Source organism: Lissotriton helveticus, chromosome 2_2, assembly GCF_964261635.1.
Source record: "Lissotriton helveticus chromosome 2_2, aLisHel1.1, whole genome shotgun sequence".
In the NCBI taxonomy this organism is placed as follows: Eukaryota; Metazoa; Chordata; class Amphibia; order Caudata; family Salamandridae; genus Lissotriton; species Lissotriton helveticus.
In genome coordinates this window covers 468,412,123-468,438,956 of record NC_136060.1, presented here as the reverse complement: position 1 = coordinate 468,438,956, position 26,834 = coordinate 468,412,123, and the positions used below count along the sequence as shown (strand labels likewise).

General features: G+C 47.1%; 1 protein-coding gene across 1 annotated transcript in view; it reads left to right on the top strand.

Annotated features, from left to right (window-relative positions):
• Positions 1–26,834, top strand: part of SLC4A11 (solute carrier family 4 member 11) — a 1,943,806-nt gene that overhangs the window by 1,282,156 nt on the left and 634,816 nt on the right. Inside the window, exon 10 of the mRNA XM_078678714.1 lies at positions 20,812–20,896. Coding sequence (XP_078534840.1) covers positions 20,812–20,896 — 85 coding nt within the window. The remainder of the gene's footprint in view (positions 1–20,811; positions 20,897–26,834) is intronic.

Here is a 26,834-nt window from a genome sequence, read left to right as displayed (position 1 = left end):
TTGTGTGGTGTCCTTTCACTGGGTGTTCAAGGGGTAATGTGATGGTAAAACAGCTGGCTTAACACGCCCTCTAGAGTCTTAGCCTTAGACTGCTCGTATCCATGCTACTAGGATAGCTGGTCTATAAGGTTGACTTACAACCAATCATCAATAAGGGTTGTTTGGACTGATATATAGTGATCACTAGAATAGTGAGCACTGCACATCAGGCCAACTTCTCACACAGAGGCTCTACTGCAACAGCCCACCTGGTGCCAACCAGGAAGCTCCGGACCAGCCCACTCTGCACCTGCCCGGGCCGGGCCCAACCGAGCCAAGACCACGAGGACGTCCCCCTGGCGACTGGGACCCGAAGTCCAGTGCCCAAAGACCCTGCTCGACGAACCAGATGACGCCTGCAGACTCAGAACCAGGGGCCACCCCAACCGCGACCAGCTGAAGGTAAGCTTTTCAGACACTCAAAGACACCACTGCACCTGGCGCCCTACAGCCCCTTGTGCATCCCTTTGGGGTACCTACCTGTGCTCCAAGATCCCAACTTACCTCTCAAAGTGCTGGTCGCCCCTGGAGAGTCTCCGTCCCCGAGCCTGCAGTCTTTGATCCCCTTTGACCTTTCCCATTGGATAACATTGAGCGCCCGACGGCTCAAAAGCACCCTGCACCCAACCGCCTGAGTGTCGCTGGCTATGCTACCTTTGTCCTATCCAACCTCCCCCCCCCCTTGTCCTGGGCAAGTGACTAGGAGCTCGGCTCCCACAGCCGCGTGGCCTGCTAGCCAGCAGCCACCAACCGGAGGCCCCCTTTCCCTCATTGGATATCATTGGGCCGAACTACCTCTGAACCCCTGTGCCACTGGGGGTGAACTAACTGTGCTTACCTGACACTGGGGGACCCCTGAGTCTATGCCCAGAACCCTGACTTCACCAGCCAAGTTACTCTCCTGGAAACCGCTAACTCTCTTCTCTTCCAGGGGATCCTCATCAATAGTCATAAGCACTGAATATTCTCGCCCAAGTGCGGGACCCCGGAAACCATATAAAAATATATATGTAAAAAACACATACATTGCGCTCCAAATATATGTAAATACATATATCATTTTTCTCACACCAATGCAGCCCTAAAACCAAGGCTAGACAGTGTAAACACTTGTATATGTACAACAATTAGAAAGGAAACAAAAAACACATTAGGTCAAATAGTCCTTGAACTTTGTGTTTTAATAAGTAAAACCACTCATAAATCCTGAAAATTGCCCATAAAAGACAGTCAGCCATAGGCTACATTGAGAACCAATAACACAGAAACTGAACGCATTTTCAGCTTAAAAACTGGTACCGTGCCTTTAAGGCAGCCATGACCCCAGGCTTCCCATCATGCCTCAGGGGTGACAGTTAGGCCAGTTCTTTCTGGCTCTTTCAGTCAGGACCCTGGTTAAACCGCTCCCACCTTTTTTCGACTTTCTGTCAAAAATATTTGCTGATTTCCTTAAATTTTTGTATTCACTTGACGGCTTTTGGCCTTAGAGAGATAGTGCTACCTTTTTTGGGCTCAAAAAAGGTTACTTTTTTGTCAAAATGACTTCGCTTTTTGATCCCTGCCCTTCCTGTGGGAAGAAGGCTAAACTGATACACATCCTGTGTGTATCCTCTGTCTTCCTGACTCTCATTCTGCAGAAAGCTGTGATCACTGCAAGTCCTTGTCAAGTAGAACTCTCAAGGACAGAGAAAAAAATCAGAATTTATGGACTTTCTGAGAGAGGTAGGTCTCCAAAGAGGCAGAAAAAGCGGAGGACACGGTCGACGTCGAGAGATGTCCCGACTTGCTCTCCTTCGGCGTCGGGATCGGCGTTGAAGGTTCCACCGACAAGGCAGTTTTTGATAACCCAGAAATGTCAGCTGGTACTTCGCAACAAGGCTCAGAAAGTGCGCCGGATTGCCTCCCTGCTAGGGTCGATGGCATCATGCATCTTCCTGGTCCCGCGAATGCCAGACTTTGAATTCGTCCTCTTCAGCAGGATCTGGAAGACAAGTGGGACCAACAATCTGCTCGCGGAGACGATCACATCACTCTCTGACGCAGCTCGAGCTTCCATTCCATGGTGGACCAAAAAACAAATTATGCAAGTGGGAGTTCTGTTCCATCAACCTCCCCCTGTACAGGCACTGATCACGGATGATTCCCTTCTAGGTTAGGGAGCGCACATGGGTCGACTACAGGTGCAAGGTCTGTGGTCTCACAAAGAAAGTACCTACCACATCAACATGCTGGAGCTGAGAGCAGTCCATCTAGCTCTCAAGGCGTTCCTTCCCTCGATTCACGAAGCTTCAGTACTAGTACAGACAGACAACACCACCACAATGTACTACTTGAACAAGCAGGGAGGAACACGCTCACGAACTGTCGTTGGCAGCATAATGGATCTGGCATTAGCTTCTGGCTCGCAAGTTGTCCATCATAGCAGTCCACCTCCCAGGAGAGCAGAATGTGAGGGCGGACGCTCGAAGCCGTCATTTCAACGACAGGGAGGATTGGGTCCTCCACGATGCAGTGGTAGAAGAAATTTTTCAATCCTGGGGTCGTCACACCATAGACCTGTTCGCGGACGACCAAAGCACCGAATGCCGAGACTTCGCCTCCATGTTCTACCGGCCAGGATCGAGAGGGAATGCTCATTTGATCGACTGGTCAGGGGAATTTGTGTACGCATTTCCACCCCTTCCGTTGATCCCGAAGGTGGTGAGCAAGCTAACACACTTGTGCACAGCGATGATCCTCATCGCCCCAGACTGGCAATGGTGGTACACGGACCTGCTTCACCTGTCAGTGACTCCTCACAAGAGGCTACCATGCAGATTGGACCTATTGTCCAAGATGAACGCGAGGATCCACCATCCCAACCTTCCGTCACTGCGCTTGGCAGCATGGCTCCTGAGGTCATACAGTACGGCCATCTAGGGCTGCCAGAGGACTACATGTTCATCCTAAGAGGCAAGACGTCCCTCCAAAAGACATTCTTATGCATGCAAGTGGAAGCGATTTTTTTTTTTAATGTGGTGTATACAGAATGATCATAATCCAGTTCAATGTCAGGAAGAAGCGGTTCTTCCTTATTTGTTATATCTGGCTAAAGCAGGTTTAAAGTTTAATTCCATCTAGGTGCACCGAGCTCCTATAACAGCTTATAGGAGGTCACCTTCTCGAACCTCTTTTTCCGGTTGCCCTCTGTCAAGGACTTCCTGCAAGGGTTAAAAAAAGTGTACCCTCCAGTGCGTCGTCCTTCTCTCTGGGAGTTGAACCTGGTGCTATCGGAGCTAATGGGTCCGCCTTTTGAACCCATTCACAAAGCTACTTTACAACATCTTTCCAGGAAAGCAGCTTTTTTGGTGGCAATCACGTCAGCTCGTAGGGGGAGCGAGATTCAAGCTCTGTTCCTCTGAACCCTATACGGTGTTCCATTTGAATAGAGTGGTGCTACGAACACATCCATCTTTTCTCCCTAAAGTGGTGTCAGATTTTCATGTAAATCAGACCATTTCTCTGCCCATTTTCTTTCCCAATCCCTCCACTCCAGCTGAGAGGGCTCTGCATTCTCTAGACCTGAAAAGAGTTTTAAAATTCTATCTAGATAGGACTAAGGGTATTCGTCATTCTGATAATCTGTTAACTATGGATCGATCAGGACAGGTCATGCTGCCTCAAAACGTTCTATTTCTAGATGGATTGTTTCATGTATTAAACTTGCTTACCAGCTAGCGCCGAAGCCCCAGGGGTTTTCTCCCAAAGCACATTCCACCAGAGGGAGAGCTGCGACTGCGGCTTTCCTCAATAATGTACCCATGTCTGAGATCTGTAAGGCGGCGACCTGGAGGTCCGTCCATACATTTACTAGACATTACTGTCTTGATTCTGACACAAGAGCAGATACCCAGGTAGGCCAGGCCTCCTTGCGGAATCTGTTTAACAGCTAGTGTTGGGCTGTTATTATTGGTCTTTTGTTGGGTCATGTACTTCTCATTTACCTGCAGGTGGTTGATGGGCTTGCTGTTCTATTCAGTGCTTATGACTATTGATGAGGATCCCCTGGAAGAGAAGGATAAGTTACTTAACTGTAATCCTAGTTCTCTTCCAGGGTTATCGTCATAAAAGTCATAAGCAACCCACCCGCCTCCCCAGGTAAATAAGAGCTGTACGTCTGACTTTTGGTTTAGCCCTGACTTCAGGGTTATGCAAAGAACTGACCTAACTGTCACCCCTGAGGCATGATGGGAAGCCTGGGGTCATGGCTGCCTTAAAGGCACGGTGCCAGTTTTAGAGTGAAAATGCTTTCAGTTTCTGTTATTGCTTCTCAATGCAGCCTAAGGCTGACAATGTCTTTTATGAGCAATTTTCAGGATTTATGAGTGGTTTTACTCATTAAAACAGAAAATTCAAGGACTATTTGACCCAATGTGTTTTTTGTTTCCTTTCTAATTGCTGTACATATACAAGTGTTTACATTGTCTAGCCTTGGTTTTAGGGCTGCACTGGTGTGAAAAAAATGATATATGTATTTACATATATTTGGAGCGAGATATGTGTTTTTTACATATATATTTTTATATTGTTTCCGGGGTCCCGCACATGGGCGGGAATATTCAATGCTTATGACTTTGATGAGGATACCCCCGGAAGAGAACTAGGATTACAGGTAAGTAACTTATCCTTACCTGCCATTGGATAACATTGACTGGTTTGACTTGAAAAATCTTCCAAGTGTGAAGTTTTGGAAACTAAAAATATTCATATAAAATCACCCGAATTCCGAAGTACTCACCTGTGATCAGGGGAGAAGCCAGTACTGTACCTTGTAGCCCAGTACTGACCCGCTAAAGTAATCCTTACCGGGTTTATCAGTAACCTGTATTTTCTCCATAGGAATCCATTGTACGCTTTTCTCTAAAATTTCTTCTTAGTGTCTACTTTTGAAAACTTGAAATATTCTTTAAAAATCCTACGAAATACTGAAACACAATTACTTACCTGTTTTAAGTTGAGACCCCAGTGCTGGCCCCAGGAGTCCAGTACTGGATTACAAAAGTAACGCAAGCGTACTTTACCTGCAACCTGAATTTTCTCCCATTGGATAACATTGTCAGATTTACCTTGAAAAGTTTGTAAGTGTGAACTTTTAAAACCGCTTTATATTCATGAAAATTCACTACAGTAACTTATACGATTTTACTAGATTGGTTTCAGTTTAGATCCCAGGACTGAATCTAGGATCTAGTCCTGGAACTACTAAAGTAATCTGTGTGGTAATCAACTGTACTTATATGCTGAAAACCCATTGAACTGTGGTAGCCAGAGGAAGAAGGGGTGGAAGAGGAGGAGGATTATGGTCCCCCCCCCCACCATACCTAGGGAAGAAAGGGTCTCTGTACCCTTAACTCAAAGAGTCCGCTTTTGGGACCCTGGGAACCACACAGGTGGACTGGGCCCCAGGGAACACATTGGGGAGAGCCCCAATGAAGAGGACAACTTCTTAGCAAAGTTGGCCAAGAGATTAGACCTAGAGACCAGACTCCTGGCTCTAGAAAAAGAAAGGAACGAGATGTGCTTAGCTCCCATCTCTGGTGGCAGCAATACCAATAATAAGGATAAAGAGCTATCTTATGATCCTAAGATTCCCAAAGGAATGTCACTAAATTTGAGGAAGGCGATGACATCACCAAGTGGTTCACAGCCTTTGAGAGGGCTTGTGATATCAGAAGACTAAAGAAACCTCTCTGGGGGCACTCCTATGGGAACTGTTCTCTAGTAACTGCAGAGACAGGCTTCTGACCCTTGCTGGGCCAGATGCCGGTTCTTATGGCCTCATGAAGAAAACTCTGACTGAGGGATTTGGACTCACTACTGAGGAGTACAGAATTAGGTTCAGGGGGGCTCACAAAACCCAGACCCAATCCTTGATATATTTTGTAAACTACTCAGTAAAGACACTGGATGGTTGGTTAACTGGAAAACATGTGCATGATTTTACTGGACTTTATAATGTATTTATGATGGAACACATTTTGAGTAATTGCACAAATGAAGTTGCATCAGCATTTGGTAGACCTAGGTCTAATTTCTCCCCAAGAATTAGGAAGGAAGGCAGACCACTGGACCAAGACTAGGGTGACAAGGACAGCCACTGGGGGTGACCAGAAGAAGGTGGTCACAAAACCTCCCCAGGGGAAAGGTGGTTAGAATCCCCAAGATAAAAAGTCTGAGTCTCCCAAAGGGCCCCAAAAACCTGTGCCGGTGGGTGGGTCCCAAACTACTCCCTATGTGCCTCAGCCCTATAGGGGAAGAAACTTTGATCCTAACAAGGCCTATTGTAACAACTGTAAGAAGTTGGGACATTTAACTGTAGACAAGAACTGCTCCTACAACAAAGCCCCTAAGGCACCCAGTACAGCTACCACAAGGACATTAAATCTACAGATGGGATCAGAGGAGTATCCAGAGCAAATCTGGGAATACACTCAAGCTAGTCTAGTCTCTTGGGGGAAATTGAGTTTGCCACTGTAGCTGGTTGGCCACCCAACTGTAAGAAGTACTTGCAATACCCCTCCATTAATGTAACTAGAGTAGAAGCCCTGAGGGATACAGGTGCCAGTATCACTATGGTGAAGGAAATGCTTGTTTCCCCAGAGCGATACTTGATTGGGAAAACGTACCCAGTCACCAATGCTGATCGCATTACCACCCAACGCCCTATGGCTATGGTGACATTAGGTTGGGGGGAGGTTACTTGCCTGAAACTAGTAGTGGTCTCCCCACAATTGCCAGCTGACTGTCTGCTTGGAAATGATCTGGAAACCTCAGCCTGGGCTGAGGTTGAGCAAGTAACCCATGCAGCCATGCAGGGTATCCCTAGACTGGTGTGCGTGCAGAGCACAGAGCAAAAAGAAGGGTGAACAAGTAGCTTTGGAGCCTGGAAATATGTCCCAAGGGAAAATGCAAGAAGACTGGGGGACCAGCTTCTACACAGCAAACCTCTCAGGACCCCTCTCCCCAGGGAGAGGACTTGGAAACCCTAGAGGGAAATGAGCCCATGGAGCTTGAGCCTTACCAGGTTGGACTCCTGGGCCCAGGGGGACCCACTAGGAAAGAGCTGTACCAGGGTCATCAAGACTGCCCTACTCCTGAAAGCCTGAGGCAGCAAGCTGTTTCAGAAGCACAGGGAGATGTCAGTGGTACCCACAGAGCTTATTAGGAAGAGGGATTACTGTATGCTGAGGCCAGAGACCCCAAACCTGGAGCTACCAGGAGGGTGGTAGTGCCACAGAAGTACAGGGAGTTCCTCCTAACTTTAGCTCATGACATCTCCCTAGCTGGACATCTGGGGCAGACCAACACTTGGGAAAGGCTAGTTAGCCATTTTTAATGGCCCCAGATGAACCAAAAAGTAAAGGAATTTGTGAGCTCCTGTGTTACCTGTCAGGCCAGTGGCAAGACAGGTGGCAAACCAAAGGCCCCCCTGATACCACTGCCAGTGGTGGGGTTACCCTTTGAAAGGGTAGGTGTGGACATTGTGGGTCCACTTGAACCTCCCACAGCCTCGGGGAACAAATTCATTCTAGTAGTAGTGGATCATGCTACTAGGTACCCTGAAGCAATTCCCCTTAGGGTTACTAAAGCTCCTGCAGTTGCCAAGGCCCTCCTAGGTGTCTTTACCAGGGTAGGGTTTCCTAAAGAGGTGGTTTCAGACAGAAGTTCCAACTTCATGTCTGCTTACCTGAAACATATGTGGAAGGAGTGTGGGGTGCAGTACAAGTTTACAACCCCATACCACCCACAAACCAATGGTCTTGTTGAGAGGTTCAACAAGACATTGAAAAGTATGATTATGGGACTCCCTGAAAAATTCAAAAGGAGATTGGATGTCCTGTTGCCATGCCTGCTTTTCGCTTATAGGGAGGTGCCTCAGAAGGGAGTGGGGTTTTCTTCCTTTTAGCTTCTTTTGGCCACCCTGTAAGGGGACTACTTTGTCTTGGGAAAGAGGGGTGGGAGAGTCCTCTCCAAGAGCCCAAACAAGACATTGCGGACTATGTGCTTGGCCTAAGGTCCAGAATGGCTGAGTACATGGATAAGGCATCCAAAAATCTTGAGGCCAGCCAGTAGCTGCAGAAGCACTGGTATGACCAAAAAGCTGCCATGGTTGAATTTCAACCTGGGCAACAGGTGTGGGTTTTGGAGTCAGTGGCACAAAGGGCTCTCCAAGACAGATGGAGTGGCCCTTACCCTATCCTGGAGAAAAAGAGTGAGGTCGCTTACTTAGTAGACCTGGGCCACTAGGAGGACACCCAAAAGGGTTATCCATGTGAACCGCCTCAAACTCTACAATGAAAGGGCTGACCTCACCATGCTGATGGTGACTGGTGACTGATGAGGAACAGGAAGCAGAGAGTGAACCTCTCCCTGATCTCCTCTCCTCCAGCCCAAAATATGGGTCAGTGGATGGAGTAGTCTTTTCAGACACCCTCAATCCCCAACAGCAGACTGACTGCAGGCAAGTCTTGCAACAGTTTGCTAGTCTCTTTTCCTTGACCCCTGGTCTGACCAGCTGGTGTGTGTACCCATGATGTGGACACTGGTGACAGTAACCCTGTAAAAAACAAAATCTATCGACAATCAGACCAAGTCCAGGAAAGCATCAAAGCTGAAGTAAGCAAGATGCTGGAGCTAGGGGTGATTGAACCCTCTGAGAGCCCCTGGCTAGCCCAGTGGTGCTGGTCCACAAACCTCATCAACAGGGTGGAAAGAGAGATGAGGTTCTGTGTGGACTATAGAGGGCTCAACTCTGTCACCAAGACAGATGCTCAACCCATTCCAAGAGCAGATGAGTTGATAGACAAGCTAGGGGCAGCCAAATTCCTAAGTACCTTTGACTTAACTGCAGGGTACTGGCTGATTGGCATGGCCCCATGAGCCAAAGAAAAGACCGCATTCTCCACCCCTGATGGGCACTGCCAGTTTACTGTGATGCCTTTTGGGTTAAAGAATGCCCCTGCCACCTTCCAGAGGTTGGTGAACCAAGTCCTGACTGGATTGGAGGCCTTTAGTGCAGCATATCTTGATGATATTGCTGTCTTCAGCTCCACCTGGCAGGATCACCTGATCCACCTTGGGAAGGTCCTACAAGCCCTGCAATCTGCAGGACTAATTATCAAGGCATCCAAATGCCAGATAGGGCAGGGCACTGTGGTGTACTTGGGCCACCTTGTTGGTGGAGGCCAGGTCCAACCCTTACAGCCTAAGATCCAGAGCATCCTGGACTGGGCAGCTCCAACCACCCAGACCATTCCTTGGTTTGACTGGATACTACAGGAAGTTTGTGAAGGGATATGGGTCCATTGTGACTCCCCTCACAGAACTCTCATCCAACAAAATGCCCAAGAAAGTGAACTGGACTGTTAGCTGCCAAAAGGCACCCTGAAAGAAGCAATGTGCTCAGCACCCATTCTAAAAGCACCAGACTACTCCAAGCAGTTCATAGTGCAGGCTGATGCCTCAGAGCTGGGGATAGGAGCGGTCCTATCCAAGACCAATGATGAAGGCCAAGACCAACCTGTTGCTTTTATAAGCAGGAGGCTTCTCCCCAGAGAGCAGCGTTGGAGTGCCATTGAGAGGGAGGCCTTTGCTGTGGTTTGGTCCCTGAAGAAGTTGAGGCCCTACCTGTTTGGAACTCACTTCCTGTTTCAAACCGACCACAGACCTCTCAGATTGCTAATGCAGATGAAAGGGTAAAAACCAAAACTACTGAGATGGTCCATCTCCCTACAGGGAATGGACTTTGAAATGGAACACCGACCAGAGACTGCCCATGACAAATGCGAATGGACTTTCCAGGTTCTTCCACTTAGACCATGAAGACTCCCTAGGGAAAGGTTAGTCTCATCACCTTTCGTTTGGGGTTGAGGGGTGTTGTGTGAGAAAGTGCCATCTTTCCTGCATTGATATGCCCCCACTTTTTTATGAACTGCTGATGTACTTTGACTGAGTTTGCCCTGGGTTCCTGCCAACCAGGTACCCAGGGCCTGTGTTCCTTCCCTAAATCTGTGTTGAAGCTAACACCTAATTGGCATCTCTAGCCACCTGTCAGCCCCTAGTAAATGGTACCCCTGGTATCCAGGGCATGGTGACCAGGGAAGACCCCTGAGGGCTGCAGCACTTATTGTGCCACCCTCAGGGGCCCTGTACACTGACACCCACACCCTGCCTTTTCAGGTTGAGTGTCTAAGTACAATACTAAATAAAGAGTCAACATGGCACACATCCCGGGGGGGGGAAAGGAAGGTTTAAAATTACAAGCGAGGGTGGGGCGCAGACATGTTGGCCTGAAGCCACTCTAAGGATGGAAATTTTTAACAGCTCAGGGCAGGTACGTGCATACTGCGGTGGTATGGTCTTTATCAGTAGTATTATCGAGTCAAAATGCACGGGAAAGAAGTTGAGCAAAATGCATCTGTATTTTGTTGGTGGGCTGGGAGAGCGTGTTTTTGGCAAAATGTGGGAAAATCATTGTAGCGTGAAGGGCAAGTTTTTGAACGTACATTGCAATTTTATGAAGGTGTATGTCATCGAGGTTAGGAGGGGAGCTGTTAAACTTTATAAATCACTTTGAGACTGAGAGGCATTAGAGACAGGCGTGATCTGCATCTTGAAGGTAGAGAGTTACGGAAGTAGGAGGGAATGCATGTTTTGTCACTTATATGTTTAAGCGCAAGGGATACAGTATTGCTGTTCTGTAAATGAATAGGTTTAGTGTTATTGTTTTTTAAACCGAAATATACATTGCAAAACGCACTAAATTGGTTCAGCATTAACTATTAATATGTATGTGATGACAGTCGTTATATTTATTGTTGATTGTTCTTTATTGATTGTAGTGACCCCTGAAGAAGTGCCGTCCAGCACGAAATGCATTGGGTTTTTTAATGAATAAAACACTGCCCTGAATGAAGTATGCCTTATTCGTGGTCTTTCAAGGAGGTCCGGATGGACACAGTGGGAACATCAGAAATTTGGGAAATAGCAGTTTCACTCCGTGTGTGGAATCAAAACATTGTAGTGAGAAATAATAACAAACGATTTAATATATAGTTGGAACAGAAGAGAATATAAAAAAGGAGAATGCTCGTGATGAAGTCGCCTATGTTGGCACAATTCAGCAGTGCAACTGGTCGGGGTGAAAATGTTGCCCCATTGTGATGGTTCTGTACACATCCCTGTGTGCCATGCCCACAAGACCCACTGCACTGGCATACCTCAGTCACCCCTCTAGGTGGGTGCCCTATGCCAGAGGTGTGGGCACAGGTGCAGAAGCCCTGTGCCCCTACAGTACCCAGGGCCATTCCTGGGCACTGTAAGTGCAGTGATGCATTTAAGAGTATATGGTACTGGAAGGTTGTCATTACGAACTCCACAGCACCATAATGGCTACACTGAAGACTGACAAGTTTGATATCAAACTTCTCAGCACATTAAACCCGCACTGATGCCAGTGTGGGATTTAATGTAAAATGCACCAGTGGGCATCTTGGAGATGCCCCCTGAAAACCAAACCTACAATCCACGTCTGGTCTGGGAGGCTGCCTAGGCTGCCACACATCAGACCTGTTGTTGGAACCCTGGGTGGAGAGCCCCACGCTCTCCTGGGCCTGCAACAATGCACATCCTGGGCGAGGTGCTAGGTCTCCTCCCCCAGGATGGGCAGGGGGAAGCTTCAAAGGCCTGCCACCTTTGTGAGCTTCTCCAGACCACTTGCTGTACTCAGCAACTGGCCCCCACCAGTTCTGACCCCCCACTCTGGCTGGAAGACTGGCGAGAAACCCTACGTCAGGAAGGGGGGGTGTGCTAGCCTGTGCCAACCCCACCCCTCAGGTGGGAGAGGCGAGGTTCAGCACGACCCTGGGCTCCGGCCATCTTGAAGATGGGGAGCCCTGCCCAATCACAGTTAGGCTTCTGCCCCCCTCACAAAGGAGAGGAACAAACTAGTGGGTGTACCCTACCCTTGCCCTACCTGTAACGCCCCTAAATTCAGTATTCCTCAGATCCCGAAAAGAAAACAAGAAAGAAGATCAAGAAGAAGACAACCCGCCGTGCAGCCGCTAACAGGACAGCACCAACTGACTTTGCCCCAGCCCTACCGGCCTGTCGACCCTGGAACCTGCCCCTGCTAAATCCCGGCAACTCCTGCGGGCAGCAACCTTTGAAACCCAGGAGGACCTGCCTGCCTATACCTTGGCATTGAACTGTACATTAGAACATGTTTGGGAGAACTGTATGCTGCAACTGCTTATGAACTTTGAAGAAATAAAGGAAAAGAAAATAATCCTCAGACACTTTTTTTCTTTGAAGAATCTTTATTCTGATTTGACACTTTGTACTATTATATCTAGATTTGCTCAGGTTGTGAATTGTGTATATACCCTCCCAAAGGCTGGGACTCCCCTGAGCTGAGGCTCTGCTCCAACAACCATACCCCCGGTGCCAGCCAGGAACCGCAAATCCAGCCCACTCTGCACCCGCCGACCCCGGCCCGTGCCTGAATGATCGAAGACCACGAGGACGTCCCCCCGGCGACTGGGACCCGAAGTCCAGTGCCCAAAGACCCTCCTCGATGACCCAGACGACGCCTGCAGCCTCAGACCCAGGGACCCCTCCAGCCGCGACCAGCCGAAGGTATGATTTCCCGACACCCAAAGACGCCCCTGCACCCTGCGCCTCCCAGCCCCCTGTGTCCTCCTTTGGGGTACTTACCTCTTCTCTATGAACCCAACTTACCTCTCCAAGTGGTGGTCACACCTGAAGAATCTCCGTCCCCGAGCCTGCAGCCTTTGTTCATTTGTTAACGTTCCCGTTGGCTAACATTGAGCGCCCGACGGCTCAAAAGCACCCTGCACCCAGCCGCTGGAAGTGAAACTACTACCCTACTCTGCTTCCCCACTCTGCCTCCCCACTTGCCCTGAGTAAGTGACCAGAAGCTCAGCTCCCACAGCCGCGTGGCCTGTCTGCTTGCTGAGTCGCTGAGGGTGTAAACACTGTACCTTTCCGACCCTGGGAGACCCCTGAGTCTATTCCCAGAACCTCAACCTCACCAGTCGAGTACTCACCTGAAAGCCGATAACTCACTTTCCTTCCATAGGCTAACATTGACTGGTTTTCAATGAAATTTCTTCTAAGTGTGGAGTTTTGAAACTTTAAAATAGTCCTCTAAAATCAGCCGAATAATGATTTCCGAAATACTCACCTGGGATCAGGAGAGAAGCCAGTGCTGTACTTTCTAGTTCAGTACTAAACCGCAAAAGTAATCTTAACTGTACTTACCAATTACCTGCCTTTTCTTCCATAGGAAACCATTGACTGTTTTGTCGATTTTTGCAAATTACATATATTCTTTAAAAATCGTACCAACTACTGAAACGTAAATACTTACCTGTCTCAGGTAGAGGTCCCAGTGCTGAACCTAGGAGTCCAGTACTTGATTACAAAAGTAACGAGAACCTACTTTACCTGTGACTTGAATTTCCTTCCATAGGATAACATTGCTAGTTTTTCTCTGAAAAGTTTAAAAGTGTCAACTTTGAAAATACATTTATATCCTTTAAAAATTACAACTGTAAACGCTTTTACTTAACTGTTTACAGCTTAGGTCCCGGGACTGAATCCAGGATCCAGTCCTGTGGTTAGAAAAGTAATCCTTAAAGTAATCAACTGCATTTTTTTAGAAAAACCCTTTGAACTCAATGTTTAATTGTGTTTAAAATGTTGTTGCCTATTCCAACCCCAGTAACTATTGTACTTACCAAGTCTATTGCATTTCTGCACAGTAATTACCTAAAGTCACTCATAATGAGAAGTATGTTTTGATACATGTTGTTCTAAAATAAAAACAACTATATCTTTTGATATAAAAACAATTGGCCTAGAGTTCAGTTCTTGAGTGTGTGAAACCTTTTGCTGACTAAGTGTGTAAAACAAATGCTTTACACTATCCTGATACTGCCTTACTGCTCGACCAAGCTACCACATTAGAGAGTAAAGTCAGATCTGACTTTAGCCTCTGTTATACCTCTGGGGATTGGGGACTCCCTACACACTGTACTTTGAAGCCACTTTCTTACAATTGCTGTCTGGATTCTGCAACGTAGAGTGACACAGCTGTCGGTCAAGCAGTCCTGGGGAACATCTTTCATTAGTGGTGAGCTTTCCCTTTTATCCCTCCTTCCATCTTACTGTTTTTTTAGCTCTTGCACAATTTTGAACCTCGTGTTTATATTTTCTAATGTTGCTAAATGTATTATTAGCTGTTTATATTTTCATTATGGTGAATTTGCTATTGCTTTTTCTAGGTTTTGTGATGGCCATGGTTCCAAAAATGTGCTAATAACTGCTAGCTACTCTGATAAAAACATGGAAATATATGAAAGTTCCAATACTGGAGTAAAAAACAAGTTACGTACCTGTAACATTGGTTTTCCAGTATTGGAAACTTCGAGCATGGGAATCTATGAAAGTTTCCAATACTGGAGAATCAAAGTTATAGGTAAGTAACTTGTTTTCTTCCTCACCTGCCCTCCCACCTCCCAGTTCTGTGGAGTTGTCTCTTGACAATCTGTGAATAAAACAATTCTATTACTAGGCTTCTGCACACACATCTATAAATATTGAGTTTCTAAAGGATACATGTCTGTTGGTACTTAAGAAAATTGACACCAGCATGAACAAGTGATGTATGTCTGTAGAGACTGACGTCACAAATGCACGAAACTGGGTCGTAAGCGGAGCCGTGACTTTATATGATGTCACTTGTTGGCACTGATAAATACAATATCACTGTCTCATGTCACTGTCCTAGATTGTCTGCCAATTAGGCACATTAGTCCGACATATCCTAAATTAACCGCATGCGCGCTAGCGGTTTTCCCGCTGTGCGCTGCGTTTTTCAAAAGCCGCGTTACATGACGAGCTCAGCTCGTCATCAGCGTACGAGCGTCGTAACTCATGACGAGCTGAGCTCGTCATGAGCGCGGAAGGGGTTAAGGTGATCTCTACCTCAACTGCTCAATCCCTTTGCAATCATGGATGAAACACTCAACCTCCTGGCTTGTTGCCAATCGTAAATTGTGACAAATCACTGGTCTTGGTGCTAGGTAAGAATATCCAGCTCCAAACCCACATTAGCAAAAGGAGAAAAATTACAAATTAGTTTTTTGTGGCATAAAACCCTTCCTTTACAGTGCAGAATTCAAACAATCTGTCCAGTCTTAGTCCTATCTAACATAAACTAAGGCAACTACTTATTGACTTCAACACCATAACTACATCTCCCTCCCCTGTAGGCAGAATTTCATGCTGTAGTTAGACTGGTCTCTGAAACCAGAAAATGCAACCATATCATACCTATGTTGATTTCACATTGTTGGGTTCTGATTGAAAGGAGGAATACTTTTAATTGTTCCTGCATTATACATAAAGCAATACAGTCTATATCTTCAAACTACAAAGGCAATAAACTCTTTATCTAATGTAGTAAACTGAAATGATGTAGCTGGATGCCCTTTGACTTGAACACCAAACCTTCAGAAAGAAAAGCACCCTCAAAGAATTCTTATCTCCGTGCCTCATGTTTGAAACTACATTCATCTTGCCTGCCCCTCGGAGCATACTAACTTCCTCCTGCCATATATCTGTTTTAAAACACTTCATCTCCTTGTTATTTTCTGACCCTGCAACTTGTGTAAAACACAGAACAGTCAAGTCATATCAGTGCTATACAAAACCACAAATAAAATAGAAGTACAATAAATGTAATAAAAACAATGGTAATAAGGCCACGGAAAATCAGATCCAGAGTGGTCTGTATTCTTTTAATATTTACACACAAGATATCTTACCGATTAGCTTCCACTGAAGAAACCTACAGGATCAGGCCTACTGCATGTTTTCACTGACCAACCCTAAGCATAGAGATTTGTGGAACTGCGTATGACTCTATTCATATTCCCATGAAGGACTATTCAAGCAATTGAACACATTTGAGCTGGTAGTCCAGCCGTTCTGGAGATGCCTATTATATCTTACCTTTCAAATCCCTCTTTGGCACCCCTGCCCAAAGCAGGGTCTCTTGGGTCTTTACAGCGCTGCGGGCAGAGCGAGTGGCGATCATTGCCGGTTATCTTTTTAAAGCTGTTTGTGCAATAATTGTTTTTTTAATCACTGTTGCTTCCCCGGTCCACCGCTGCCTCGGCAGATTGCTGTGTACGGAAGTTGTTGTTCTATCACACCGGAAGTGATTTAGACTTCCGGTGTGCACCACACATCAATCAGACGGGCCCGCGGCCTATAATGGGATGGCGAGTCAAGCGCGCAGCGGGCGCGCGTGCTGAAGACGCGCCTAAGACAAGCCCGTCTGCGCCAGTACGTCGCCTCTCGCCAGGGACCCTGGTCGCGTGGAAGGTGATAGATATACCTATTCCAGGGACACACTTTTAGGCCTTAACCACTCATCTGCGCAATGCCGTAAGACATTCCCCCGGTATAGAAGGTGCTCTTTTAAATGCTCCTGTGGATATATGCTTCCTAAACTTACCGCACCCCCCTTATTGGCTAGTACTAATCCACAACAACGACTGTTGATTGCCCAACTCAACACTAGATCACTGGCCAAACATCACATGGAAGTCCATGACTTAGTTGAGGAACATTCCTTAGACATCTTGTTTCTTACTGAAACCTGGCTTCAAGATGATATGAACACTATTATCAATTTGGCCACTCCAATAGGATACTCCGCCTGCATTCTTAACAGGCAATCCAGAGGAGAAGGCATTGCGGTTATACTGATATCTCAATACCTATGCCAATTTACTGAAATAGATATTCAGGGGTGCGAATCTGCCCGTTACAGCATTAAGATAAACCCCCACTTAACGCTGTCGGGTCTCCTGATCTACAGACCTCCAGGGCAAGATAACCGCTTTATTAAAGCTCTTGTAGAAACAGTTGGTTCGTTGGCAATAGTTACGGCTAATTTTAATATCTTAGGAGATCTAAACCTCCATTTTAATCTCACCTCTGATCACAAAATCAACAGTCTATTAGCCGACCTCGCAGCATTTCAACTCCGCCAATTAGTTACGTGCCCCACGCATAGGGCAGGCCATCTCCTGGACCCTATCTTTACCAATCTAGTTGAGGCCTCGGTTGAAGGGCCCATTCCAATTGCCTGGTCCGATCACATGATGGTAATTGTCATGTCCCATACATGAGGTGTCCAGTGGGAACAATGCCCAACGAGTCCTCAAGCGCCTGTGGCGTAAGCTAAGTCTCGAGGATTTCTACGCCCTCCTGAAAGGGGACCCCCTTGATATTGAGGGCAACACTGAGTCAGGCTATGAAAACTTCTGCACCTGGTTGTCCCAAGCCTTAGACTCTCTGATCCCAGCCAACTGGATCAGAGCTCGTTCTCAGGAATCCAGTCCATGGTACAACGAGGAGCTCGCTACCCTTAGGAAGGATTGTAAACTTATTGAACGTAGATGGAGGAAATCATACGACCTGGCATTAAAAGGCCAATACAGGGCGGCACAGAACTACCACATAAACATCTGTAGGACTAGAGCCGCCTACTATACCAACGAGATCAAGGCCAGCCAGAACCCCTCGAAAACCATCTTCAAAATCCTAAAAGACCTCTCTGCCAAAAAAGTGGCGGTAGCAACTAATGCCTCCTATCTGCATTGTGAGAAACTCGCTTCCTTCTTTATAGATAAAATACGAACTATCTATAGGTCCTTTCCAGCCACCCCTGAACTTACCCTCCTTAGTAGAGGGACGCCTAACAAACTCACGACTATTCCCGAATTAAGTCAGGACGATTTTCTCAGACTCTGTGGGAAAGTCAAATCGGGCTCTTCCGCAGACCCGCTAAAACCTGTCCATTTTAAAGAAGCCTCCGCACTTATACTCAGTCCCCTCCGTGAAATTATTAACTCTTCCTTTAGATCTGCCATCATACCCACTAGATGGAAGCAGGCTTGGGTATCCCCCATAATTAAAAAACCCACGTTAGACCCTACAAAACGGAAAATTTTAGGCCAATATCACTGCTTCCTTGGCCGGTCAAGGTGGCTGAATCCCACGTGAATGGCATCTTAACGAAATTCCTCTACACTAATTCCATCCTAGATGCCTCCCAGCACGGATTCCGCGCGGGACATAGCACCGAAACGGCACCTCTAGGTGTAACAGAACATCTTCGGAACATCATGGATTCCGGTCGGACAGCAGCGTTGATTTTTCTTGATCTCAGCGCTGCCTTTGACACGGTCTCACACGAGATACTGTTGCATCGACTGGAGGCAATAGGAATCTGTGGATAAGCACTAGAATGGTTCAGGGCATTCTTGACCGGCAGGTCCTTCCGTGTATCTACCCCACCGTTTCTATCAATGGAACGTGCAATTGAGCAGGGAGTACCCCAAGGATCTTCACTCAATCCGACGTTATTTAATCTCTACGTCCAGCCACTGACTGAGGTCGCCAAACGATGGGAGCTTTCTATAGTCTCATACGCGGACGACAGTTAGTGGCAGTGCTGAGTGAAGATTCTGGGCTGAACGCATCCAAGTTTAAACTTTGCTTGTCCGCAGTTACCAACTGGATGACATCTAATTACCTACAGCTTAATGCCAACAAGACTGAGGTCTTACTTGTAGGAAAGGATGTCTCAGCCTGGGGAGTGAAATGGTGGCCTGATATGTTCGGAACCCCTCCTGAACCCAAGAGTGAGGTAAAAAACCTTGGAGTCTGGCTAGACTCGTCGCTTAATTTTATTACCCACACTAAAAAGGTTGCCGCTACTTGTTTTGGGATCCTTCGGAACCTGAAGCCGATCCTAAAAATTTTCGATCCCCCTACTCGCCAGCTCATAGTTGGCCTCCATTCTATCTCGACTTGACTATGCGAGCTCCCTACTTTTGGGAGCTAACCAGGCAGAGGTAGGAAGACTGCAACGAGTCCAAAACGCGTCGGCAAGAGCCTTGACAGGGCTCCCCCGCTCCCAGTCGGTCACTAGCACCTTGACCAAACTCCACTGGCTGCCCGTGGACAAGAGGATTCAATTCAAGACCCTCTGTCTGGCATTTAAAATCTTGCACTCTGCATCTCCCTCCATGCTTTGTCCCTTGCTGACCCCCTATATCCCCAGGCGCGCGTTATGCTCAGAAGGGCAGCACCTAGTTGTGATTCCTCGAATAAATCGCTTGCGAAAGGGTGGACGCTCCTTCCGCTATCTCGCAGCGAAACTATGGAACGCCCTGCCACTCCAGATTCGGGGCTTACAGGACCTCTTACCATTAATAAAGGCTATCAAAAACCACCTCTTCTGTTGATCTCTCTGTTATGTTATAGCCGCACGTCCAATTCTGCAGTAGCCATTTTCCTGCTCATTAAAGCGCCGGGACGCCCCTTAGCTAGGGCTGCTGCGCGCTATATAAGCACCTATAACATAACATAACAGCACACAGTGCTATTAAAAGATCTTTATTTCCGCTGAGAATAGGCTCACTAGATATGCTTCACTACATCCGTTTAGCATGCATCTTCGGCATTTTTCTTGCACCACCTACTTAAAAATGTCTCCAGAGAAATGTGGCGAATTCTGTTGTATGGAAAGGGACTTTGGCAAATACATAATGTTGAAAATGGTTGTTATCAGCAGTAATAATTTCCAATGTGTTCACCATTGTTGCACTTACGAAGTAACACCTTCATGTTACGACTCATAAATGTTACAAGCTCCTTCTTTTGTGGAAGCTCACCTAGCTACATTTCACTAGCCCCCATAAATGTGGCTGTAGACGTGACTGCGGTGGAGTGTAAAACAGACCAGCATATCTCTTCCCTCCTGTGGGCTTCACCACTTCTATGCCTCATGCCTCCACAGATTCCCCATCCTTCTCAGTAGTCTCCTTTACTGTTGAACACCCTGTTGCTAGCTATATCTGTATAAATCCTTGTCATTAACGTAAAACTGTTGCTATGTGACAGGGAAGAATGCGTCAAAGTAGAATATACAAACTGGGGTGGATGAGAGGCAATACAATCGTGAAAGGGATCTAAGGTAAACGGGTAGATAAACAAAAAGTCGGTGATTGCAGTCTTGGAATCTTTATTTCAAGTGTGCTCAATTTGCATCAGTTTAGACAGCCAATGTGTTTCTCCCAAACATGGGCTGGCGATGAAAATCACTATGAGCGTCGTGCCAAGGTAAAAGGCATCGGTGGTGCGTCCAGTGTAGGACGATTGGTAAAAAAAGAAGCTTTCTCTGGCTCGAATGACTGCCTGTGTGTCATGGGTTGGAATATCTCAAGATGAAAAGTGTGGAAACACAATCAGGTGTTTAAAAACAGAGCGATAAATTGTCTTAACAAAGCGTGGGGTTGTAATTCAGTGTCCGACTGGCAACCAAGTCTCTACTGGAAGTCAATTCAAAGTAGAATATAGAAGTCTGTTCGAGCCAAATGAGGTGTAGTCAAGCTTACCCATTTCTTATTGGATTGAATGTTATATCATTGTTATTAAATTTGATTCCGCAATAAATAAATTACTAATAGAAATGAAATTTTATTTTTCGATATCAGAGCACAACATGATTGTTTTCCATGTAAGACAGGAAACTATTTAGATCCTTAATGTGCTGCTATAACAAATTATTTTCATGTTTGAATGAGGTTCATATCTGTCATGACATTGCCTTTCTTTTATTTTTTTTAGATCCAGGACTTTTATAATATTGGGAATGGGATTTTCGAAGATATATCCCGCAGGTTGCCAGTGTACCCTCAGGACTTTACTGATGGTAGGCAAAGTTTGCATTTAAAGACTTTTTCAGAACTGTAGTTAAAGTTGTACGTAGTCATTAGTTGAATTTATCTGTATCTTAAACACATCTAAATTGCATGAAAGGCAACCTTTAATAGAAGGCATAAATTGTGGGCATTGGTTAAAGAGATTACTTTCATAATGAGATACTTGCTTATTCTCCAACATTGGATCTTTTATATATTCACAGGCTTGAATCATTCCCGTTGTTGGGCTGGAAATCCCTATTGCATTAATATAGCAGTAAACAGTGTAGAAATATAAAGCATGCCTTATATAATGCAAACGGGCCATAGGCCTGTAACAACATAGTATCTTAAGTAGCACATCCACATAATTTAAAAGAACCCAAACTTCATTCAATGAGATGGAAGCTTAAGCTCTCCTACTCCCCCTAGAGGCCACCGTAGCTCAGATCTTTACTGCATGTAGTGTGAGGGAGGGACTGGCAGAGCTCTGCTCTGACCCTTTAGTGAACCTGAAATTGTTACTATTTTGTTCAGCAGTGGGTTTGAATCGGCCCTATCTTGAGCACGGAGGTACGGTGTGTTGTTTTTAGGGTAAACTATTTTCTGGACCAGGGAGACCTTGTGTCCTGACAACCAACTGTCACCAACTCTGACCATGGCTGATCGAGAAAATGTTCTTTTTAAACCTTGTTCACCTTGAGGTAGGATTTACACAGATGGTCCACATTGTCAGCATATTTATTGCTGTTATCCACTTCATAAGGCATCAAAATGTAATTGTTTTTTTTTGTTTGCGTCAGACTTTTTCAAATAAAATTCATGAACCGAAAAAGGAGGTTGCATTATTCCTTTTGGCCAAAGATTGTGCTCCTCCTTCTAAAGGAGATGCCCCCCCTCAGGGTAAGATTCCGTGGAAAGTGCCCCTCCGAACACTTCCACGAAGGCAGCATACAAAAGGAGACTTATACCGTTTCCTGAGCATGATTTATATGGTACAGCGCTTGCAGCCACCTCATCTGCTAATTCACAGGATAAACATACAAGCAAACCTCTAGACGCTATAGAGGTGATCAAATCTGTAGTGAAGAAAAATAAATCTTCAAAAGACTTCTCTTCAAAGGCATCGACAACAAGACCATCGATAAATACTTCAACACCATCACCATTAAAGGAGTTCAGTTTAAGTTAGCCCAAAAAAATGCAATCCTACCGAGAAGGCTAGTGATTATTCCTCCAGACAGCAAGGCTATGCCTCAAACTACTAAAATTGATATATGAGAAACTACTAAGATATTATATGGAACCAGATGTGGTTCGAATGCCAATGGCCTTTTTATCAACGTTGCAACAGATGATGGAGACTTTCACTAATTTATCCCACATCAATCAGCTGGTAATCCTCAATGGTGTTAGATGCTACACCTATTCTCCCACACCCCCATCTGCTCCTTCTCTGAATTGAAATGGATAACACAACATCCATGCTCTACATAGCCAAGCAAGGAGGAACACGGTCCAAACTCCTTTCAGAAGAGTCTCAGCTGCTGTGGTACTGAGCCATTTCTCACAGGATAGAGATTGATGTGGAACGTCTATCTGAAAGAAACACGTTTGTTAGATTCCTTACCTTAGAATAACCCCCAGGCGTCAGACTGGATCCGGAAAATTTTGCGTAGCAGTACCCTTGTGTGCCGGTAGGCGTCGTCTGCGGGTCCGTCACCGGCGCCAGGATGACTTCGTCGGAGTACTTAGACGCCGCCCTTGCGCGCTGACGTCAGTTCTATTTTCCGCGCCAGCAAGCGCAGGTCCGGAGAAAGCAGTACCTCAGTCACTTTTTGTCTAAACTTTTTTGATCATTTTTGATCTCTTTTCGAGTCTTCACGACTCTCGGAGCCGGTTGGGATGCCCGGGTTCAAGCCCTGTACCGACTGATGTCGGTTACCGATGGCCAGTGCCTGTATTGCCTTTGGGCCGACCACGACGACCGGTCGTACCCCGACTGCTGGGCCTTGACGTCGAAGGCTAGACGGGAGCGATCCCGTAAGCGCCTCGAGCTCTGGCAGTCGGCCCCGCGCCACTCAAGGTCCCAGTCCAGGAGGGGGTCGAGGGACCGGTCGCGGGGCCACAGTCATTGAAGCTCGACGAGTTGACACCATTCGTCGGGCTCTAAGTCCTCAGGTAAGAGGCACAAGAAGTCGAAGAGATGACATCGCTCTTCTGGCTCCCCCTGATGCGCGCACGACGCGGCCGGGGGTTCGGGCGACACCGCCTCCTTTGTTAGATCTATTTGCCACAGAAGAGAACGCGCAATGTCATCAGTTCTGCGCATTGGAATTTCCAAGGCGGCACTCGCTCGGAGACGCATTTCGTCGCGAGTGGAGTTGCGGTCTGTTGTACGCCTTTCCGCCTATACCACTTCTGCCCAGAGTGCTGAAGAAGATCAGGCGCGACAGAGCCCAAGTCATCCTTGTGGCTCCGGACTGGGCACGAAGATACTGGTATCCCGAGCTACTCCACATGCCAGTCGATCCCCCGATTCGTCTGCCACTTCAGGAGGACCTTCTGTCGCAGCAGCAGGGGACGGTCCTCCACCCGAACCTGGCCAGTCTCCACCTCCATGCGTGGAGATTGAGCGGCGACAGTTGAGGCCATTTGACTTGCCTCCTGAAGTCTGCGATGTAATTCTGGCAGCCAGGCATCCCTCCACAAAATGGGTATACGCCTGCAAGTGGAACAAATTTGTGGAATGGTGCACAGCAAAGGCTGTGGATCCACTCTCTGCCCCCCTTTCTGAGGTTCTCCTCTTCCTTCTTTCTTTTGCCCAGCAGGGCTCTGCTCTGGGCACGATTATGGCTACCTCTTTGCCATTTCCGCCTTCTTAAGGCTACCTGATCAGCCCTCATTGTTCAAGTCCCCCATTGTAAATAGGTTCTTGAAGGGCATCACTCATATGTTTCCCCCTGTTCCTTTCGTGATGCTGCAGTGGGACTTGAACCTTGTTCTGACTTATCTGATGTGCGCTCCTTTTGAGCCACTTCATAACTGTCCTCTTAGTCTTCTCACTCTTAAGACTGCATTCCTGGTTGCCATCACCTCTGCCAGGAGAGTGAGTGAGCTCCAGGCCCTTTCTTCACTACCTCCTTTCCTTTCTGTCCATCTGGATAAAGTTGTGTTGCGGACGCGACCCTCTCTCCTGCCCAAGGTAGTCACAGCCTTCCACATCGGGCAGTCCATCACCTTGCACACCTTCTTTCCGCCTCCACATCCCTCGAAAGATGAAGAGAGGCTCCACCGTCTGGACCCAAAACGTGCGCTCTCATACTATCTGGATCGCACACGCCAGTTCCGGGTGGATGACCAACTCTGTGTTCGTTACGTGGGCGCTAAGAAGGGATGGGCGGTGCACAAACGAACCATCTCTCGGTGGGTCGTCTTGTGCATCAAGATTTGCTACTCCTTGGCGAAGAAGGAGCCTCCTGTTGGGCTGAGGGCCCATTCCACTCTGGCCACGGCGGCTTCTACTGCCCGGGGTCGGGGAGTCCCCTTGCAGGACATCGGTCAGGCAGCTACGTGGGGCTCGCTGCACACGTTTGCAAGACACTACTGCCTGGACAGCCAAGTTCGGAGAGATGGCTTCTTTGGCCGTTCTGTTCTCCAGGACTTTCTGGTGTGATCATTGGTTCACAGACCCACCACCGGGGTTTGTATTTCTGGGGTATCTATACTAAGGTAAGGAATCTAACTAACGTGTTTCTTACAGATGAACAAGTTACTTACCTTCGGTAACTATATATCTGTAAGAAACATTAGTTAGTGAGATTCCTTACCGCCGCACCCATCCTCCCCGTTCTGCGAACCGATATCTAGGGTTGAGGTCATCCCTTTCAGGGCCCTAGTTTCATGGCACCAGTGTCTGTTTATATCATGGCTCTGCGTTTCTGGTGCGGAAAAGCTGTGTATAAGAACTGACGTCAACGCGCGAGGGTGGCATCTAAGTACTCCGTCATCTCGGCGAGCCGGACGCGGTTCGCAGACGACGCCTACCGACGCGCAAGGGTACTGCTACGTGAAATTTTCCGGATCCAGTCTGACACCTGGGGGTTATTCTAAGGTAAGGAATCTAACTAATGTTTCTTACAGATATATCGTTACCGAAGGTAAGTAACTTGTTCGTCAGGTTGCCAGAACGATCAGGCAAATGCACTCAGTTGAGTTTCTCCATCATGACCCCAAGTCCCTGAAGTTGACCGCATGGTACATGAACATCTAGTGTTTGGCCATTTAGGTCTTCCGTAAGAATTTAAACATATTCTGGTGCAGGCTTGAGCTCCAGTGATAACACTTACCATGCTAAATGGAAGCGTGTCTGTATATGGTGCAGGAATAATGTTTATCCACTTAAAATGAAACGTATTTAGATCCTTCGGTATTTGTTAAATTTAGCCGAAAGTGGGCTCAAATATTCCTCAGTCGGGGTCCATCTTGCTGCAATTTCAAAATTCAGAAGAACGGATACATCGGCATCTATTCTGTTTTCCCAAATTATCATTAAACCGTTTATAAAGGGCTCTTCATAGTGTTTCCACCCCTTCAACATCCTCTTGTTCAATAGAGTACTAAGTCAGCTGATATCTCCTTTTGAGCCCATACATAAAGCAGAAATAAAATGTTCTTGGAAAATAGCACTTCTCTTAGCTCTAACATCCGCAAGGAGAGTGGGAGAGATCCAATCATTCACCATCATTAAGCTGTTTCTCTGGTTCAGGAAGGACCGGGTAATTCTCAGCCGTAAATGTATTCCAAATATTTCCAACTCAACTAACATTCCCCTAGATGAACCTGTCGTTCTTGGATCTCTCTTCCCAAACTTATTTTCAACAGCAGAAAGATTGTTACATTCTTTGGACCCTTGTAGATGTCTCAGATTCTATGTAGACAAGACAAAGGACATACCCACATTACACCAGCTGTTTCTTGTTTAGTTCGAGGCATGTGGGCTGCTAAATTCATATCTTAGCATTAGATCGCCGCCTAGTGTTGGGCTCGGATGATTGCACATTGTTGTCCTGGAAGAGTCTTCGAAGTATCCTGAGATAGGTGGCTCCTCCCCATGGACTACAGTGCGCATGGGCATCGGCTCCATCCCCAGATTGTTTTTTTCCGCCATTGGGTTCGGATGTGGTCTCGACGTCTTACTGTCGGAACCAAGTAAAACTACCTTTTAGCGGCCAAAAGGCCTCGATTTTCTTGCGTCGGTATTGTCTGCGCACGGTCTCGAGTCTTCCGTCTCTTGGAGCCGGAATAAGCGGAGTTTTCTTCGCTCTCTGAACTTTGAGGCCTTCTCATCGCGACACGACTGCAAGCCTTTACGGACATGGAGCGGAGCCCGTTTAAGTACTGCCCGCTCTGTGGGTCCAAGTACCCACACATCGATCTACACCCCGTGTGTAACAAGTGCCTTTCGCCGGACCACGACGACGGCAAGTGCAAGGCCTGTGCACAGTTCCGCTCCAAGAAAACTCTCAAGCTTCGGCGCGCGGTGCGCTTGGAAGCTAGGCAAGCGGCCCCGGATCCGGAGAACATCTTCGGCGACCAGGAAGAAGAGGTCCAGGGTCACCATCTACAAATCTCCCCATCACAGACGGAGGTCGAGGCGGATCCGGGAGACGACGACGGAGTCGCGGGTCAAGTCCTCGAATACGTCGAAGAGGTAGGAGACGACAATGAGATTTATGGGGCCGCGGCAGACAGCTCGGGGGACGAGCTCTGCCCTGAAGGTTACGAAGATACCGACCGGGACACGGGATCGCCTGTCGGCCTTACCCAGGACCCGTTGCCGCAAGCCACAGCCCCGCCTTCAGGCCCGGCTACGGACTCACTTGCTGGGCACGGTGTTTCGAAACCGAAACTGAAACCATCGGGGTCGTCAACACCTAAAATGGCCGA